Source organism: Scedosporium apiospermum (assembly GCF_000732125.1).
Source record: "Scedosporium apiospermum strain IHEM 14462 chromosome Unknown SEQ_SAPIO_0132, whole genome shotgun sequence".
NCBI classification, from domain to species: domain Eukaryota; kingdom Fungi; phylum Ascomycota; class Sordariomycetes; order Microascales; family Microascaceae; genus Scedosporium; species Scedosporium apiospermum.
In genome coordinates, this window is record NW_015971833.1 from 1,137,512 (window position 1) to 1,156,506 (window position 18,995).

General features: G+C 52.6%; 4 protein-coding genes and 1 pseudogene across 4 annotated transcripts; 3 read left to right on the forward strand and 2 right to left on the reverse strand.

Moving 5' to 3' along the window:
* Positions 1-177: 177 nt before the first annotated feature.
* Positions 178-1,355, forward strand: SAPIO_CDS9040 (uncharacterized protein; the record flags this gene model as incomplete). The annotated part of the gene is made up of 5 exons (XM_016790538.1): positions 178-246; positions 339-395; positions 464-557; positions 628-1,283; positions 1,344-1,355. 5 exons carry the CDS (start codon positions 178-180, stop codon positions 1,353-1,355), a joined length of 888 nt encoding a protein of 295 aa, XP_016639841.1.
* A 396-nt stretch (positions 1,356-1,751) lies between these two features.
* Positions 1,752-2,756, reverse strand: SAPIO_CDS9041 (uncharacterized protein; the record flags this gene model as incomplete). The annotated part of the gene is made up of 4 exons (XM_016790539.1): positions 1,752-1,879; positions 1,949-2,367; positions 2,445-2,629; positions 2,733-2,756. 4 exons carry the CDS (start codon positions 2,754-2,756, stop codon positions 1,752-1,754), a joined length of 756 nt encoding a protein of 251 aa, XP_016639842.1.
* A 1,322-nt stretch (positions 2,757-4,078) lies between these two features.
* SAPIO_CDS9042 (Phd finger domain-containing protein) lies at positions 4,079-6,826 on the forward strand (the record flags this gene model as incomplete). Its single annotated transcript, XM_016790540.1, has 3 exons — positions 4,079-4,085; positions 4,152-4,888; positions 4,958-6,826. The coding sequence occupies 3 exons, from the start codon at positions 4,079-4,081 to the stop codon at positions 6,824-6,826; spliced, it is 2,613 nt and encodes an 870-aa protein (XP_016639843.1).
* A 1,364-nt stretch (positions 6,827-8,190) lies between these two features.
* Positions 8,191-9,105, reverse strand: SAPIO_CDS9043 (Uncharacterized protein; the record flags this gene model as incomplete). Its single annotated transcript, XM_016790541.1, has 3 exons — positions 8,191-8,511; positions 8,583-8,771; positions 8,842-9,105. 3 exons carry the CDS (start codon positions 9,103-9,105, stop codon positions 8,191-8,193), a joined length of 774 nt encoding a protein of 257 aa, XP_016639844.1.
* Positions 9,106-9,782: 677 nt separating this feature from the next.
* Positions 9,783-10,838, forward strand: SAPIO_CDS9044 (annotated as a pseudogene; the record flags this gene model as incomplete).
* Between the last annotated feature and the right edge of the window lie 8,157 nt (positions 10,839-18,995).

Sequence of the window (18,995 nt, forward strand, 5' to 3'; positions counted from 1 at the left end):
TGGAAATTCCCGATCTCTCTTCCCAAGGCTGCCCTTCACAGACACAGGTCATCCTCGAGTCCCCGTTAATGAGAAGGGATTGGGCTTTGTGTCTCGAGGTTGGGCCGGATCCCAGGAAGCGCCCTGTATGATAAGAACACTCTAGTGAAGCCGGCGGTGACATTTGCGGAACTCACGATGCCGCCCACTCGGAACGGTTCAGCTGGCCCCCCTGCCAAGCTGGCGTCCGTCCAGGGTCTCTGGCAGGTATGCTCATCCTCCTTCCCCGTCGCTTTTCTCAAAGTTGTGATCGGTTTACAACGTTTCAATGTTGGATGGCTGACATTATGACGCCGTAGCGTACTTATGCAGCAGATTACATCGGCTTTGCCGTTCTGCTCTTCTTATATCTCATGGTGAGTATCTAAGTGGAGGCCTTGGCGCAATCGCCTGTTCTCAGGCCAATTCTGACTTCGTCTCCGAGATGGTCTTCTTTGTCGAACCATTCCACCGAATGTTCTTCATAAATGACTTGAATATTTCCTATCCTCATGCTGAGGTTGAGAGAGTACCTGTCAGTAAGTATAAATCGCAATCCTACGATGCTGTCCACGGCTGTCGCTGACTTTAGTCTTTTTTCTTCAACAGCCATGAATTTCGTATATGCCCTCTTTATACCTCTTGGCGTCCTGATTCTATACAACATGATAGCCCGATCCCCCGTCCACAAGCACGAAGTCACGTACCTCTCCTTCGCTATCGCCCTAATTCTAACCTCCTTCATCACCGACCTCGTGAAAAACACTGTCGGCCGCCCCCGCCCCGACCTCCTCTCCCGCTGCAAACCCTCGCCCGACACCCCGTCCAACACCCTCGTCACCATCGCCGTCTGCACCGAAACAAACCACCACACCCTCCACGACGGCTGGCGCTCCTTCCCCTCGGGCCACTCCTCCTTCTCCTTCGCCGGCCTCGGCTTCCTCAGCATCTTCCTCGCAGGCCAGCTTCGCATTTTCCGCCACGCGCACGGCGGCCGCGACCTCAGCCGCGCCTTGCTCTGCCTCACTCCTTTGCTGGCTGCTGCCCTTATCGCCATTAGTCGCTGCGAGGACTACCGCCATGATGTCTATGATGTGTGCTGTGGCTCGCTGCTCGGCTTCGTTGTCGCGTACTGGAGTTATAGACGGCACTGGCCGCACCTCACGGCGAGGGATTGTGATCAGCCCTATCCTAAGCCTGAGGTGGCTCCTCCAGGGTGGAATAGGGTACGGGACGAGGAGAGCGGCGTGGCTGGTTTGAATGATGTAGGCTTTGAAATGTCTGAAATACGTTGATCCTGTGACATAGTGCTGATTGCCTCTCAGGAGAACCATTGAAGTTGTTGATATATATATATCTATCTACGCTCGGTCGACCAAAAGAAAATTGTCCCAAATTTCGGCCCGCATTCCACAAACCTGTAACTTTGGGGGTACTAATACACCCCAATCGTCTGAATCCACGCCAGAATTCATTGTCGCTTTTCATGGGCCGGCGTTTAAGGGGAGGCGTATCGCATTGAACCCTACGCAAAATATACTTATAAGATAAATGCGGAGGATGGTAAGCAGAATGTGCACATTTCTACTGCAGTCAGGTAGTCATTGGTTCCAGATATCTAGCTATGTAATACAAGGGTACCTGGCACCGGAGGATGCAGGTACATTACGAGACCCTCGCTCCGGTCTCCCTCACGTTCCAGCATAACAACAAAATCAACAATGTACAGCAGCTTATTTGTCGTCGGTGGACTCGTCCTTGGCCAAATCGTGTTCCTTGAGCAGCGCGGTGATTTCGTCGGCGCTCCAGAGGCGGTGATAGATCTTTCCGTCGCTTGTCTGGCCTACTGTCGCAAACTCGACTATAGTAGAAATATGTCATTAGTAAAAGTCGGCAAAAGGACCGCGACCTGGATGGGAACTACACGTACTCTTTTCACTGCTGAGCTTGGTCGAGTCCATAGTCTTGCTGAGCACCTTGACAGCAAGGGCGCAAGCCTCCTTGAGCGTGCAATCTTCCTTGTAATCCTGCTTCAACAAGCTCTGAGCGCTAGCGTGGTTCGCTCCGGCGCTTGTCGCCTTCCAACCACCGTAGTTTCCAGACGGGTTGCTGTGGTAGAGCTGGAATTGTCGGCGGGGGTCCCAACCCGCATAGATGAACGATACACCGAAAGGTCGGAGACCACCGTGTTGGGTGTAGCCTTGCTTGAGATCGCAGAGCCTCCGCACGAGCTGTTCACAGGGGATGTCTTCGTCGTACGTGAGAAGGTAGCGCTGGGCAACTTGCCTTGCGTATGTGATGAGGATGTTGGCATCGGCTGTCATTCCGGCGACGGCGCAGATCATGTTGCTGCATTCGACGAAGACGGGGTTAGCCACCACGTTCGCTAGAGAGGACGAGGACCGCCTGGAAAGCAGGAAACGTACTCATTCAAGATGTAGAGCTTCTCTGCAGAGGTATCTTGCTCGAGGAGCTTAGAGGTAACTTTCCTCTCCGCTGCTAGTACGATGCCGTCCTTGGCAAGGATACCAATGGCTGTGCCGGCGTGAGAAATGGCTTCCAGGGCATATTCAACTTGATACAATCGTCCTTCGGGCGAGAAGATGGTAGTCTAAAGGGGGGGCCGTCCAGCGTTAGCCCAGCATATCATAAGGAAGAAAGACGCAATATATACGACGACGCCGAGGCGATGGGCAAGGGTTGTTTCAACATACTCGAGAATCGTATCTACGGGCCATCGTGAAGGCGGTGGGAGAGCGATGTCAAGGTGGGCGGAAATCTATCGACGGCTTGGGAGAGGGGAGTTGCGGGATAGAGAAGACGAAATCGCGAAGTCAAGGATTATCGTTGTCTCAATGGTTATCTTTCAAACGGAATTGCGGACGAAACCCGAAAGTGTGATTGTGTGAATGGTGATGTACGATGATTGACTGCTGCTTTCCTGGACACGGCTGAAGCTTCGATGAGCTCCCCAGAGCCAGCAAGATGCGTCGCTCCAGGCAATCAAGCGCCGCGTAGTGAGGTACTGTCCGCGCTGGCAACAACTGCCTGGGACTGACAGGCTTGATATGACTAATCACATTTCTGCCATAGTTTAGCCGAAACGAGAAATATGCCCTTACATATTAGGCATCAATATTCCGCGACATGAACTTGGTCGTGTGATGAGGTCGAACTTTCCATCATATAAACAACCCACTGCCACATGAAGAGCCGAAGAGGAGAAAAAAAAAAAAAATTAGAAAAATTCCTTCTCATATTTTCCACAACCTTCTTCACCTCCATCGCAGATCGCATCCAACCTGCCAAAACCATCCCAACAACGCGTGGGCTTCTCACGTGCAAAAGTTGCCACCAGTCGACGAAAAATAGGGCCTTGATATTTGCGACGACGTCAAATCCCTCCAGCCACAACGTCACGGGTCCCAAACCCCAGATTTATCATCAATCGCAATCAAATCTAAGAACACTTAACGCGCTTCGCCACCCAACAACTCCTTTCCCATCAACATTTCTGTCATTTCCGCCATTTCCACCACTTCGCGATTATTGCGTCTATCAACCCGTATAATTCGACTCCTGGTCTGTCTCACTGACATTCACAGAGCCTCATCCCCACTTCGGTATCGAACACTATCCCAATCGATAGGAGGCAAACTGTCGCGTCCAGTCGTTCACTGGGCCATCACTGCTTCTCCAAAACATCGTAGAGGCAGGACTATCTTGAAACTACTTCCCACCGTTTGCGGGCAGGATACGGGATATTGGGACAATTACTCGTCTCTCGTGCCCTTCGCGCTTCTGCGAAAGAAAAAAAGTTGTTCATTACCCGCGATGCGCAAGTGACGTTCTGGACTCAGATTAGTCCCTTTGCGTAACAATTGATCAGAAGAGTCATAAAGAGAGTCTTGTGTGTAATAACTTGCCGCACAAGAGTTCCGACAGGGGCTAGCCTAGATCGTGGCTGGTAGTTGTCTTTGTTGTAGAAGCTTCTCCTTTTTTATTCTTTCTTCCTATACTCGACGACGTAATTCCTTAGTCTCAATCGCGAGATTCCACCATGTCTGGTAAGCTACCTCGTACCCGAAGAGCGACTCGTCCAGTCGCGCGTTCCCTCAGAAGCTCGTACCCAGCGACCGCGTTGGGTAACCGCGTCAAGCGTCCGGCTCGAGATACCCCCGATCCCCTCTACGCGTCGAGACCACTCGTCAAGAGAAGACGACATGCTGACCTCCAACCTCTTCTTCTATCCACAGGCGAACCAGAACCCAGACGATCGGTGCGAGCCACGAAAGGCCAGCATACGAAAACCTTCGACCAGCTCGACCAACCCATCGAAGCCCCCAAGCGCAGGGGGAAGAGGAGCAAGAAGGCCAGCGTGCCCGACGAGAAACAAGAAGAACCCGAGGAGGAAATCATCCGGTGCGTCTGCGGCGCAACCGAACAAGATGAGGATTCGGGCGAGCCGTGGATCGCGTGCGATACCTGCGGAGCTTGGCAGCACAATGTATGCATGGGCATGAGCGTTTTTACGGAAGACCTCCCCACGCACTACTACTGCGAGCAGTGCAGGCCGTCTGAGCATGCGGAACTCCTTGAGGGCATGAAGAAGGGTGAGAAGCCGTGGGAGGCTCGACGCGCTGCGTACGAGGCCGAGGCTGAAAAGAAGAAGAAGAGGGGCCGTCGCGGTAGGGGGAAGCGCGTCAGCGATTCCAAGGATGGTAAAGAGCAGACGGAAGAGGCCACACCGGGAGCTCAGCGTAAAAGCAAGAGCCCAGGCCTCGAACTCAAGAAGGAAAAGGAGAGCGCCGCGAAACCATCGACCGGGAAGCGAAAGACTCGTGATGATTCACAAGATGACGAATCAAAGGTTGATCCAACTATCTTACATGCCACTAATAATCTCAGTGAATCGATGCTAACATTTCCATATCCTCAGGCCAACGCACCAGCACAGAAGCTCCAGAAGGTGTCGGAATCCAAGGCTATCTCCTCGGGCTACAAGCCTCCCGAGGATCTCGCCGCCAGCCTCACTGATCTGCCCGACAACCGTCATGGTCCTGTCAAGGTCCTACTCAAGTCCCTTACACACGCCCTTGGTGTTGCCATCAAGAAGGGCAACTACGTTCTCAAAGAAGGCGAGACTGTCGATGTGAAGGCCGAAAAGCATGCTCTACAAATTGAGCGGGCTGTCTTCGACAGCCACCCCAACCACAAGGAGTATGCTGGCCAGTGTAGGACATTGGCGTTTAACCTCAAGAATAATGAGGACCTATCAAGCAATCTATTCAACAATAAGCTGTCGCCTACGGTGCTGGCCGTCATGACATCCAATGAACTGGCTTCCAAAGAGCTCCAGAGGGAGCTAGCCGAGATGAAAGCCAAGGTAGAAAAGCAGTCTATTCTCATCGCCGAAGAAGGTCCCCGAGTCCGACGGACGCACAAGGGTGAGGAATTCATCGAAAGCGATAACGAGATGCAGGCTGATGAAGAGACCCCGAACTTTGCTGCCAAGCCCCGCGAAGGATCCGGAGGCCCTTCGAGGAAAGCAAGCGAAAGCGCGGCGGTGCCGGACTCGACCGGCAAGCCTCCTTTGACCATCGACACCAAGCAGTCCCCGCGACAGAGTGAATTTGATATCGGCAAAGTCTTCTCCAGCGTAAAGTCTCCGACACTGGCCAACCAAATCCGGAGACCTTCGGGCGGTACATTTGGACCTGCGGGCGGCCCGGGAGTGGATGCAGAGGTCGACAGGCTCCTACAAGACGAGACCGAGTCGCCGCCGTATTCCCCGACAGAGGACAACGACCCGGATGTTGTCTGGCGAGGCCACCTCGTCATGAACTCGCTCGCCGACATCCCGGCGACAATCAAGTATATGGGCGGCGCAAACCTAGCCGCCGATAGAATCGTGCCCTGGACCACGCTGATCCCGAAGAGACTAAGCGTTGCCGGCCGGATCGACCAGCAAAAGGCCGTAGAATACCTCTGCAGCCTTCGATACAACCAATTCACCGACGTAGTCGTCACGAGCATATCGCCGTCCTCCGAGACGTACAAGGCCGAGTTCGAGGCCGTTTACAACTACTTCGTCTCCAAGCAACGGTATGGTGTTATTGGCGATAAGGGCGTTGCTAACGTCCGCGATACATATCTCGTGCCCGTCGTCCCCGGCGAGGGAAATCACCCCGAGTTTATGCTTAATCTCGCTGTAAATCTCATTCCAGCGAAGCGCACCGAACCTATGCTTCTGGCTGTCTTTGTCTACCGTGACGATGCTAGACTTTTGAGAGCCGGTCAGGCTGCTGCTGCTGCTGCTGCTGCGGCCGCCACCCCGACGACGGGCCCTCGCGGCGCAGTCTCCGCAATCTCGCCACAGATTCCGCAAGGGCAATTCCCAACACCCAGCGCACCGGGAACCCCCCTAACCCCTCGGCCCCAAGCCGCTCCCCCAACCGTGCCGCCGACCAGCGAACAGGCCGAAGTCGCCAGGCAAAAGGCGCAGATTCAGGGCCAGCAGATGGCGTCTGACATCCTGGGTCCCCTTCACTCGGCACCTACGGTGCAGTTCCTCCTCCCAATGGCATACCAAATGACGCAGACGGAATGGGAAATCATAAGAGAGCTTCTCGAATCGGATCCGAAAGCGAGAGAGGATCTCCAGCATCTGAGCATGCTTTTGGAGCGTCATGGAAATGCACGGAAGGAGGCCCAAGGGATTGGTCCTGGGCCGCGAGCTGCGGGTGCCTTGCCGATGCAAGGATTGCAGCACCCAGCTGCCGCTACGGCTCCGGCTAACGGCCAGTAGGGGGCGCGTTTTTATCTCCTTCGCTTTTATCTTCTATTCTTTTTTTTCTTCTTTCCCTCCCTTTCATGCAAATACTTTTCACCTTTCTCTTGCATTAAGTTCTTGCTCTTGTCTGTGTTCTATTTTTTGTAATTCGGCTAAGTTTATCTTTGAGCTTTTTACGCTAGGTTCTAAGGAAAGGAGGGATAGTGAGAGGGCGGCTTTCTCAGGAGCAGGATTTGCTAGATACCTCTTTTCGTTTCATGTTTAGGAGAGGATGGGAAAATGGCCCATGTTCAAGGTGTAACAGAACAACAGCACACTCTTATGGCCCAATACCGGAAGTAAATAGGTTCCATGGAAACTCGGAAATCAACCTTCCTAGCTCATACAGCCATTGCTTTGTTCGAAGTGAAGATGAAGATAGTGGGTGGTCCCATTAAGTAGTGATTCGATCAATTTTCAACTTTACCTTTTGGTGCCTGTAGGATTCCTCTTCTAATTCTAGAGACAGAATCTCAAACTGGTGGATAAAAGCGTCGAGATATCAAGACCAATAAGCTTAGAGAATTCGACCAGGACTTTGGCCTCAGCCCCAGGAGCAACGTCACCCCAGTCCTCGAAGCCAGGATATTTCTCCCCGCAATCTCACCGACGATCAATATCGCCCAATTCCAATCCCAATTCCAATCCCAATCCTTATCTCAACCTCCGACTCCCAGCCACGCATACTCAACGGTCTTCCCAAGACAACCTCCACCCAACTACTAAATTCGCCGGCTCTCGTCCTCCGCCTCAACTGACACACAACTCGCGACAATGCCCGCCTCGACTACGGCTCCTGGCAGCGCTGCCACCTCCATCGCCGAGAGCATTGTCAAGCCCACCGACGCGACCGGCAAGACCCAATGTATTCAGTGCGGCGATTACGAGTGCTGTTGCATCCCCTGCGTGATTCTCTGAGAGGGAGCATTGTCGTCTAAAATCACCGGCTCCTCTCCGAAACACCTCTCTCTCTATTGATATCGTCCCTTCCCCCTCACGGCGCATTGGAAAAAGCGAATTTCCCAGCTCGAATGGCGATATGCCGCCGGGAGTGATGTCAAGGCAGCTTTAGAAACGTCGTGCGAAATAGATCGGTTCCGAGTTGGAAGGTAAATTAAGTTAGGGGTATTTTTTTGTTTTATACAGAGCGAATCATGAGTTCCTAAGTCCATTTCTCGTGTGAATGCCGTGCCCTTTTGCTTTTGATGCGTCCAAATCGAGCATCACAAAGCTAAACTGTTCCGCCAGGCCAATCCCCATCCCTTAAAGTGCCATACGTAGCCGACATGGAGACGCGCCCCGAGTGCCAATGCCAATAACAACAGTCTTCTCTTCCGTCGCTATAAGATCAACTCATCAGCCGCCGCCCAAACCTCAGTCTCCCTCTTCTGGCCCCCTTCCTTCACCTCCTCCTTCTCCTTGCCCCTCATAACCCACGCCGATTCGGGCCGCTCCGAAATCTCAATACTCCCCAACCCTTCGATAACCCGCTTCGTGCGATCCACGCTCTCTCTTATGGCGGCCGTCTCGGCGCGTGTTCGGTCGAGGTGTTCTTGCATGAGGGCGATCGTGGACTCTCGAGCTTGGTGGGGTCGGTATTCGTTGAGGACGTGGTGGAAGTTGATGAAGAGCGTGCGGAGGTCATTAGCCTTCTCCTCGGCCTAGTAATCGGATGAGTTAGTATTCATACGAGGAAGATGGTACAAGGTGGGTTGAACAATTTCAATCGTACCTGTGCAGGGTCTATACTTAAGATTCCCAGTAATTCTAGGAAGTTCAAAAGTAGTGACTTCGCCAGCCGCTTAAGCTCAAAGGCTCGGTCTTGATGTTTACCCTCCTTCCCTTGCTCGTCTTGCGAGGCGCTCTCGGCGCCTAGTTTGGGCATCCCTTGTTCTTCGAGGGTTGGTAACTTGTCGTCAAGCTGCCATACCAAATCAATAAGCAAAGAGGCCATGGAGCAACCCGGGGATACGACGCAAAACCATTCATACCGTGTACTGATCCCCAAACACTCTCCACTTCCCATCCTCGGGCTCCGCCGGCGGTTGTAAATTGATCAAATCCGTCGGTATGTTCGGTATCCTCGCCACGGGTGCATTTTCACTCTGATCTCCTGCTTTCGGCTGGCTCTCGACGAATTGCCGGAATTGCTCGAGCTTCTCCTCGGTGAAGTCTTCGAAGAATGGGGGCGGATTGGGCCATGTTGAAGCGAGGGCGCTTCGTGTCGGTTGCTGGGAATCTTGGGGATCGCCCATTGGGCAGGAGTTTAGTAGGCGCTGAGAGCAGCACCCCAATCGTGAGACGTAGAGGAGGTCGCGTGGAAGTGACGACGAAGCGAGATGGTATCGATTCGCTATTGCAGATGAGTCCGCAGGGTTTGGAGATGGGGTGCGTAAAGTTGACGGGTTAATTAACGGGCCAAGACAAACCCCCGCAAGTTAAATAAGTAAAAAAAATCAGAAAGACAGCGGAATGAGGAGTTGTCTAATGTACCAACTTCATAACACTGCTCGAAATGAAGGGGAAGAAGCTCCCAGCATCACGAAATGCTCCAAGTCCCTCCCACTGTTTCACTGTTCCACTGTTCCACCATTCCACTGTTCTGCGATGCGCCGGCTAAACCCCGGGCCAGGGAGCTTTGGCCCTTCCAGCTCCGCCCACCGCCCCCGTTGCACTTTCAGCCCGCCTCGCCTCGCCAACCGAACAGACACGGAGTCTGAACAATTGCAAGTGTCACTAGATAGAGGACTAGTCAGGAGCTTAATTCCCACCTCCCTAGCCCAAACCCTCTTTCCCCCCCTTTTTGGACACTCCCACGTCTACCCCCCTCGTCATTGACTTGTCAGAACATCCGCATCCCCTCCGCAATCAGCCCCTCATTCATCCCTCCAGAGCTCCCTGTAGCTCAACAACATATTCAAAAAAGTCAACAATGGCCGACGTACGCTCCCTCCTCCGGCAGCAGCAAGCAGCCCGGCGGATAACCCACCCCCACGCGCAATACTCCGAATCTGGCAAGCTTTCCTGCTCACTATGCCGCGAATCAGTCAAGACTGAAGCCCTCTGGGAAGCCCACGTCCGGAGCGCGTCGCACCGCCAGATCCTCCAAGGCCTCGCCGCCGCGAGGGAACGCGAGCGGGAAGCCGGGCCTTCGACGAGCGCGAAGAGGAAATTGGATGTCGACGAGGACGAGGACGAGATGATGGATGAAACGATCCGGAAGAAGAGGAGCAGGGCAGAGATTGCTTCGCCCCAACCGCTACAACCCGGCATGGCGGCGATCGACCAGGAGCAGGCCTTGACTCCACTGAGCCGACGCACGTCGAATACTCCCGTCCAGGGCGTCGAGATGAAGATTCCTTCGAGGCCCGCCACGCCAATGGCTATCCGCGATAGCGTATCGAGCGCTTCCACGCCCAACACCAACGGAGACCACAGCCGCGCCTCCTCCAAATCCCACATCTCGACCCAAAGACAACCCCAGCAACAACTACAACAACAACAAGCGAAGCAGACCCCCGCCGCGCAAGCAATCGACGAATCCGAATGGGCAGCCTTCGAAGCCGACATCGCAGCCACCACGGCACCCTACTCCGAAGACGCCGTCATCTCGGCTCCCGCCATGCCCGCCGGCGGCGCAGCCGACGCGACGGAAAATCCTGAAGAGGCGGCCGCGCCGGCGGATAAGGAGATTGAGGCCGAGCGCGAGGACGCCACGCGTGCGCTGGAGGAGGAGTTTGAGGAGATGGAGGAGCTGGAGGCGAGGGCGAGGAGGTTAAAGGAGAAGAGGGAGGCTTTGCGGTTACGGACGGCGAGGCAGGATATTGGCGGGGATGAGGGGGCTGGCGAGAAGAAGAAGCCGTCTCCGGCTGCGGGTAAGGAAAATTTAGGTGCTGGGGAGAATGAAGAGGAAGAGGATGAAGATGAAGAAGAGTACGAGGAGGATGATTATGCTTGGGGTGGACTTCGCTACGCGGGTCGTGCGTGAAGTGTGGTGGTTTCAGAACCATCCTCCTCGGCGATTCCTAACTGAAAAGTAGTCTTGCACCTCCTTAAGTCTCTCAGACGTCACCCAACATCGTTGATTTATTATCACACTTATGCGGTCTCTGGGGGACGTGTATCATAGATTTACCTTCATGTTCGACGTATACTTAGCGCTCCATTGACGAGGATCCTCCCTCATAGTTGAATATCAATAAACCCTCGTGTCCTTCATCCTGTCATCCAACGAGCAAGCTCTTATCTCGAACCTCTCGACACAATCTCACCCATCCACGTTCCCATCCATAACAGGAATATAGAAAGCGGACAAGAATTGCTGCAAGACCGCATCCAAAGCATCTTTTCAAAGAAACGGCGCACCCAGTTGTTTGCAAGATAACACGTAATTGAATGATCTAACCAGCAGCCGAACGAAACGACAGACCCGACCACCGAAAAGACGAAAAGAGCACAGCCATCATCCCACGAAATACCAAAAACACATGAACTACACTATCTTACAATCGCACATCCATCCAAATCACAACAAAAATAACGCCAAGATTCCCTCCCGACCTCTCATCAATCGTTTGGTGGCTAGCAGGGGCGTTGCGTCCCACCTAGTGAACCCCGCCCCTCACGGCTTCATTCTTCATGCTGTGCCTCCCTCCTCTGCCTCACTTCCCCCTTCCAGACATCCCCCACCCAAGACCTTAGCCCGTCCTTAAGCCGCTCCTTCTCAATGGCCCTTCGTCTCGCCACCAGGGCGGGGGCTACATGCACCGCAGAAAGCCCCGGCACGCATTCGCGAGGAAGGACACACCGCTGGACGAGCATCTCGGCAGACGGCCTAGCAGCCAGCCTCCGAGCGAGCCTAATGGATATGAGTTTCCGATCCAGGCGACGCGATACGATCGAGGTGCGGGTCTGTACGATGGAGCGTGCAATCAGATCCGAGCGAGACGGGCGACACGGCGAGGAGAGGAGGGGAGGGAGTATCGCTCTGTTGCGGCGCAAGCGATTGGCATGAAGGATAGGAGTCAAAGCCAGCTCCCGGAGCTGATGATTTGCCTGGGGTTGTTGAGAAAGTCAGATCTGACGGACATGATTGGATTCAATGACATGAAAAAGGCGCCAATGTGGTGCTCTGTCTGCGGATATACATGCAAGTTCGGGAACCATTTGCGTGTAGCTTCGCTGATCCCCCCTCTCCATCATGTCCCCAACCCAACGATCCAGCACTACAGAAGAACTGTACGACGTCCTCGCCTGCAGCTATGTCACATCGGTAAGGAAGTAATGGGGGGGTGGCTGGGTCCTGGAGGAGAAGAAAGACAAGGAATCACAATAGGGTAGAGAGACATGGTACAGTTGCGGAATACTCACGCGGGAAATAGAGAGAAGATCGGATACGTCTAGATACCCGAGTATTTGAAGGAGAATCTCATTTGGGAGATTCGGGAAGGTCATGGGTGACTGGGACGCTATCCCGACAGACCTCGCGGTGCAGAGCCAGCTGTTAGAAGCTAGGTCGGGGGCAGTCAAGTCAGAAGGACTAGATACCCTAGAGTCAATGACCCGAAAGATGTGTTGGGCAGCGGCACATCCCGCAGAAGTCGTATCCAGTGAGGCAACATACCGATCCGAGACTTTCCCCGTCATGGAGTCCGTAGGTTCCACGGACTGCATCACGTTGGGATCACTGCGCAGCTCAAAGCTCATCGCTGGCTGGTGGTGAAATCAAGGGACTGTTCCAACTTGTCTGTCAAGAGTAGACTCCTGTAATGCAGCGTATGGAGAGGAGTCGAGAAACGCTTGAAACACCTAGGTCCTATTTTCCTGATGCAGTCTTCGTTCTATGTCCAAGTGAGATCCTACTAAGGACGAAAGGGCAATGGGCAAACGCTGGTTCGAGGGATCGGAATCGAGGAGGCCGGTGACGTAAGCGTCGCAGCCCTGCAAGATGGCGAAAGTACTTCGGGCTCTTGAATCAATGATTCTCTCGCTCCTTCAATTCAGAAAAAAACAAAGAGGAAAGAGAGCCCTGATACAGGTAGAATTGGCAAGAGACTGATGATGCGGGGGAAATAACGGTTTGCAGTAGCCAAATGACATTTGCTGCTGCCTTGCGGGAGTGGACTGTTGTCGTCAGCTCCCCAGACTACAGCTTTGACTTCTCTCAGCGGCTCCGAACAGTAGGCTTTTTCTTTGTGGAGCAACTCGACCAGGAGTTGTCTTCAAGTTGTTCTAATTTTCTTCTCTCCCCAAAATTTGCATTCGCGATGGATACCTAAGAATGGGTATGGAAAACCCCGATTGTGAAGTCAGGAACAGAGAATCAGCCTTGTCATCATCGAGGCAGCTGATGTGATGGCTTCCCTTCGTCTGAGGGGGACAACAACAACCGAATGCGCCAATGACGGACCGGGTTGATCCGGCAATATAGTCGCGCGTAATAATGTGAGGATCGATCGATGGGCCTTGACAATGGCCGCACCAGAGGCCGGAGGCAAGGTTCTCCGCAATTGACGTCTCCAGGCAGCAAGAGCGCGGCGAGTCGAGAACAAGAAATGGCACTGCAACGCTTGGTTCGTCTCAGGCACGTCGCTGACGCGGGTGGTCGGTCGCGACAGACTGAGAGGGGGAGATGGCATCAAACTAGAAATGGGCACAGGGTAATGAATCTGTTGATGTGTGAGATCAAAATGCGTTGAGCATGGGGGTCAGTCACACCCAGCTCCGCATGCGGTTAGTGGACAGATCTCAATCAATAAGAGCTCAAGATCAATGATGGGCAGCAGGCAGCTGCAGCTGTGTGGTTTGAGAGAGGCAAGGCTCTGACAATAGTCGCCGATGGACAGAATTCACGCGGGTAATGCCAGGCAATCAGGGACGGAAGGAACTCTCTGCCCAGGCTCTAATTAGCGCTCTGGCTTCCGGACGAGCAGAAGCCGGCCAGTGCGGTCGTGGGCAACGGCGCGAAATTGGGGGTGGGGTAAAGACCGCAATATCCGATTATCCATTCAATTGCTTGATGTTGCAGTCAATGGTGACAGTTGAGGCTTGGACTTGGGTGGTGATTGCCGTGATTGTCCGTCTCGACGTTCGATTTGCTTTTCAAGGTACAGGAAAGTACAGACGCCCGCGTTTCCGCATTGTTTCTACCGGAAGGGAACGTCACGTCAGTAGCGCCGGTCTCAGGGAAGTCAGCGAAGGATTGATTGACCCCAGGTCGGAACTTGCGACACAGGTCGGTCGGAGGCATTCGCAATTTGCAGTCACGGGGTAGGCACCACTCATGTCTCAGTTCCCAACTTCCTTGGCAGCCTAGACTCGGGAGGTGATTGATCAATTCATTGTTCTTTGTACCCACGGCAGGCGCTTTTCTTGACCTCATCATGGGCACATGAAATGTCAACACGTAATACTCGCGAGTCGCTCTTAGGGATGCCACGGCCAATTTCTGACACACAAAGCATCGATGATTTGAATCAGAAAATCCGCACGGAGCCGCCCTCGAGCACTTGGCATTTCCGAATCAATTGTCGCCTAAAACACCGTACCGTGTTAGATTGGAAGACCCAATTTCCACGCACGGTACCTGTGTATTATGTATCGTCCTGAGCCCGTATAAGTGAGGGAAGGAGTGAGGGTCAACATGACATTCCGATCGCCCCAGCAATACCAAGCACGATCCAACAGAATCGAACAGACTCACAGGCCCACCGGGGCCAGCTTCACTTCCGGCTCTCGGCTATACGGGCTATCCATTGATGTGTACTTGTAGTGCGCCTCTATATCGGCAAGAGGCAAGGAGGGCAGCAGGAGAGATTCGATTGCTCATGTAATGAAATGAGAACCACCCCACGTCACAATTCGCACACACCGGCTGCTGTCGCTCGAACATCGCGCCCGCCGTGGCCGGATGGGGACAATCTCGTGACGGTCTAGATGCCTTCCTCATCACGAATCAATACAATCGAGTACCAAGACCAGAGTCACTTCTGGGAGGCACTGGTTTTGCCATTGGCGTTGGGAAACTCCATTTTACAGTAATTTGAGAGGTGCATTCGTACCCTCGAGTACAGGTTGGAGAAGACTTACACACTAAGTAGAACCTTCCCAAAAAGGAAATAACCACCACGATACGCAACCTCCAGCTTCTTCACACTTCACAGGCTTCATCCGCTTCACTTGAACGAGTCGCCAGGTACAGTATACACCATCTACCAGCTGAACAGCAATAGATTCTCTCGTCCCTGGTACCCCCTCACCGCCCCTTTCTACTTGTATTTTCTATGATACCCGACCGATTATCCACATCTCACCATCCTGCCAAGTCCGGCCCGCCAACCCCGAGGGCTGGAGGCAAGACCGTGGCAAAAGCTCCCTTACTCCTCCTCGAGCATCAATCTTCAGCCCATCAGAGCCCTGGTTCTCACCGAAAACTGACCAAAATGCTGGGACTTCCGCCCCTCCAGCTTATCCCTACCCGTAGGAATGCATGGGAAGGGGCCAGGGGGGGTGGGGGGTGGAGGGTGTGACGAAAAAAAATGAATAGCTGGGCCGCTATGCACACGTCCACTTCCACTTCCACTCCCTCCATGTCCATCGTCCATCCCATATTACACAACTTCGCATACAATTTTGTATTGCCCCAACATCTCCACTCCCACCTAAGACTCAGGTACATGTCAAATTAAGTGGTTTTTTTTTTCCTTTTTTTTCCTTCTGACTGACGTGGATATCGGCAGCGAGAGGTACAGATGTTCTTCTGTCTCGTGTCTCCATCCCTTCGTGATGTGTTCCCTCTAGTTGAAAGGATGCAATGGCCACCCCCTCGAGTGCCCTTTGGGCACCAGCTGTCGTTTCGTCGAACACTCTCACCCATAACCAGCTCATGGCCTGTATCCATCACCGCGAAGCAGCGAGCCATGCTGGGGACAAGACCTCGGTTCAAAAATGGCACGATCACTTTCAGCCTGCCCTCGGAGGAATCTATAGCCGCCAACTGCCGACTCAACGTTGGAAGAAGAGTACACCGATGTTCTCCTGCCCGCTTTGACCATCTTCCCACCCCCCCTCCTCGCCCTTTAGCGTCTGTTTCTTATGTCCTATCAGTGCTAGCTCCCTATTGTCAACGTGCACCGCCGGGCTGCAGTTCTATGTCTATCATCCGTAAACCGCCAGATAGCTTTTGGAACTCTCAATAACATCCAGCTCAGACGCCAATCCCCTCGCTTCCAACCTGTACTAGAAGCTCATATCCATTGCAGGCGCTATTGGGCCGCAATTCTCGTGGCATCCACTCCTTATCAACGATTCATTGGATCGTGAAAGACGGGAGACAGCATGGTTCTTCCATATTGATGTACATCTGTGTACTTTCTATGCGCCTCCCCAAGTCCCCACCTGTCTTTCTTCACGATTGCTGCCTCTAGCGCTCTCCGGGCGCATGCGTCTGAAATATATCCTCTGTCTAGTAGACGGGGATGGCTGTGGGTACTCTTCTCTGCAGCGGCAAAGGACTTTTCACTTACACCATGACCCGCCAGAGGAGCCGACTTTGTCGACAAGCGGGACAGCAGGTTCAGGGCCGATTACAACTCGCTTCGTGCGGTACAATGCTTTCCTGGGCAAACTACGACATTCCCGTTCATACCCTGCGAGACTCTTTTCTCATTCAGTCTCCAACCACAGAGCATGTAAGAGACAAGGTCTCCAGGTTCCGCGAATCAGATTAACTTGTTCACCCCGAGACATTGATTGATACAAGTATATCGGATATCAGACAAGTATATCAGTCCTCGCCCAGGCATAATGCAGTCTTTCTCCCGTCCAAGAGCAACACGGGAAAACAGACAGCCCAGTTGTTTTCATATTGTGTCTTCCCATCCTCAAAGCTCGGCTGGAAGTATCACTACCAGCCTCTGATACCAGTAATCGCCGATACCGTCACTCATCTTATATCGATATTCTTCGCCAAAGTCACTAATTTCCCTTTGCCATCCAATGTTGATTTTGCAACGTTTCATTTCTATTGAAAAAATTTAACTCATCTCGACATAACTTCACGTTTTTCCCCTATTCAGTTTTCTACCACAATATCCACAATATCGTATCTCCAAAGCCCCAATGGATGCCACACCTCGAAACCAGAGTGCCCCTGAGGGCTGTCCAATCACCTCACTCAACGTACTTCAGCGAGGCTGCAACCCGCAGAAGGCCACATGGGCCCTGGCTGTCGCCACTCACATCCCCGGGGATGTGACAACCTACATGGAGGTGTGTGTACAAACCTGTGCGTAACTCGACGGTTGGCACTACATGCACACCTCTACCTGTACGTTTATTCCCACCTCGATGCCCACTTCGATTTCCCATTTGCCATTGCTCTCTGTCTTCACCTTAGCCTCTAAGTATGAGGTACTTCGTACACTTTAGCCTCTACAGCGTGCTACGTGGTACCCAGCAGTTGCCTGCAACTCCTAGGTACCCTCCCACTGAAGTATCCACAGCCCTGTTCTGCCAGGTGCAGCAACCTAACGCCACCCCTTGCATGCTTGTACATTTTTCAATATGTACGTAAATATCGCTAAGTATAGACACGATCTCCGAGGGCCTCACATGGAATCTGCGCGTCCCCGGAGAGTCCATGGTACCCGTGGTACAAGCTGACATAGGGTTTCTGAGACATTCTGCAAACACCTTCCTGTCAAAGGTACGTACCCAACTCCATGCTAATTGGGCAAGATACATATGCCACTCGAATTAACTTGACTTGCTTGAACTAAGCCTTCGAGTTGTTATTATGATTATTTTGGAAAGCAATGTCGCTGTCGCCCTTGAAAAGACGGTTTGCGCATACCCTAAAAACCATAACCTGAAATTCTAGGGGCCAAAATTTAGAGAGCGCCCGGGAGAAAACAGAAGCCTTCAATGTTGCCTCTGCCTATCCGAGCTCTTCTGTTTCATCGAAAAATAAATAAATAAATGCCAAATTATTTTTCATGCGCGGTTCTGTCGAACATTGGGTTCTTGAGAGGCGAGAGCCTAGTTAAACATCAACAGTGTAATAATTCCCACGTGCACTTTAGGATCAAGCAAGGATTAGGGTACTAACCTCGACTATAGGTAACAAACCTCGAAGCAACTCTCGAAAACCCAGCTCTTCATTCCCATTTCCTCCTAACGTCTACACAATCCACGAGGTTTGGCCCCAATTCTTTGCCCTTTTGTAGAATTTCCATTGGAACAAAAAGAAAGGGAGGAAAGTTGTTCTATTGGCCGGTGTCTCCCGCCCCAGACTGCCATCCAAACCCTTCAAGGCGGTTCCCTCCCCTCCATCTCTCCCCACCCGGCTTGCGAGTGCATCCATCTTCTACCACATGATTCTTCACTGGTATCCAATAGGCCTGCCCGTTTCGACTTCGTCTCTATTTTGATTGGATAGTTAATAAAGCTTGTGGAATTTTAAAATGCTTTTATATTTTTCCAGGTTTTTGTGCCTCGAGAAGCGTGGCAGTTGAATATAGGAACTAGCGTGTTTGACAACCGCCCCTAGTTCAATATCCACGTGTTTGAGTATATGTCTAACATTAGATTCGTGGCAGAACAAGCAAGTGTTTTAAGAGAAAGATAGGTCGAGAAACCATCCACATATGCCAATATATTGTCCCAGGTAATGACGCCTAGGCTTAGCTTACCTGCCACAACGGAACGGCCCGTAACTCGTCTATGAAACCAATCAAACACAGGGCAGAGAAACTTCTACTCTCCTCAGCCTTCCGAGCTCGAGGTATGCATCTACCTTCTTCCCTTCCCCTCTCCAATTTTCTGTTACGTGGCCGCGCCCCGCACAAGGAGGCCACTGAGATCGAGGCCATGTTATGAAAAAAGCCAAGGGCGGACCAACACCATAAAACGCGAGGCCTGCTTTTCAGGCCTTGTTTACGGCGAAAAGGGAAAATTGCCACACACACACACACACACACACACACACACACACGTACACCCTCCAAATGAACCCGATGATGCAGTTTCCCTTATTTTGAGTTGTCAAAGTCCCGTAAAATGGAACGGTGATTCAAAGTGCATGCTGATATGGTGCTGTAGTGGTTGGGGCTAAGGAAGCAAACATGGTCTGGTATTTTGACAGCAC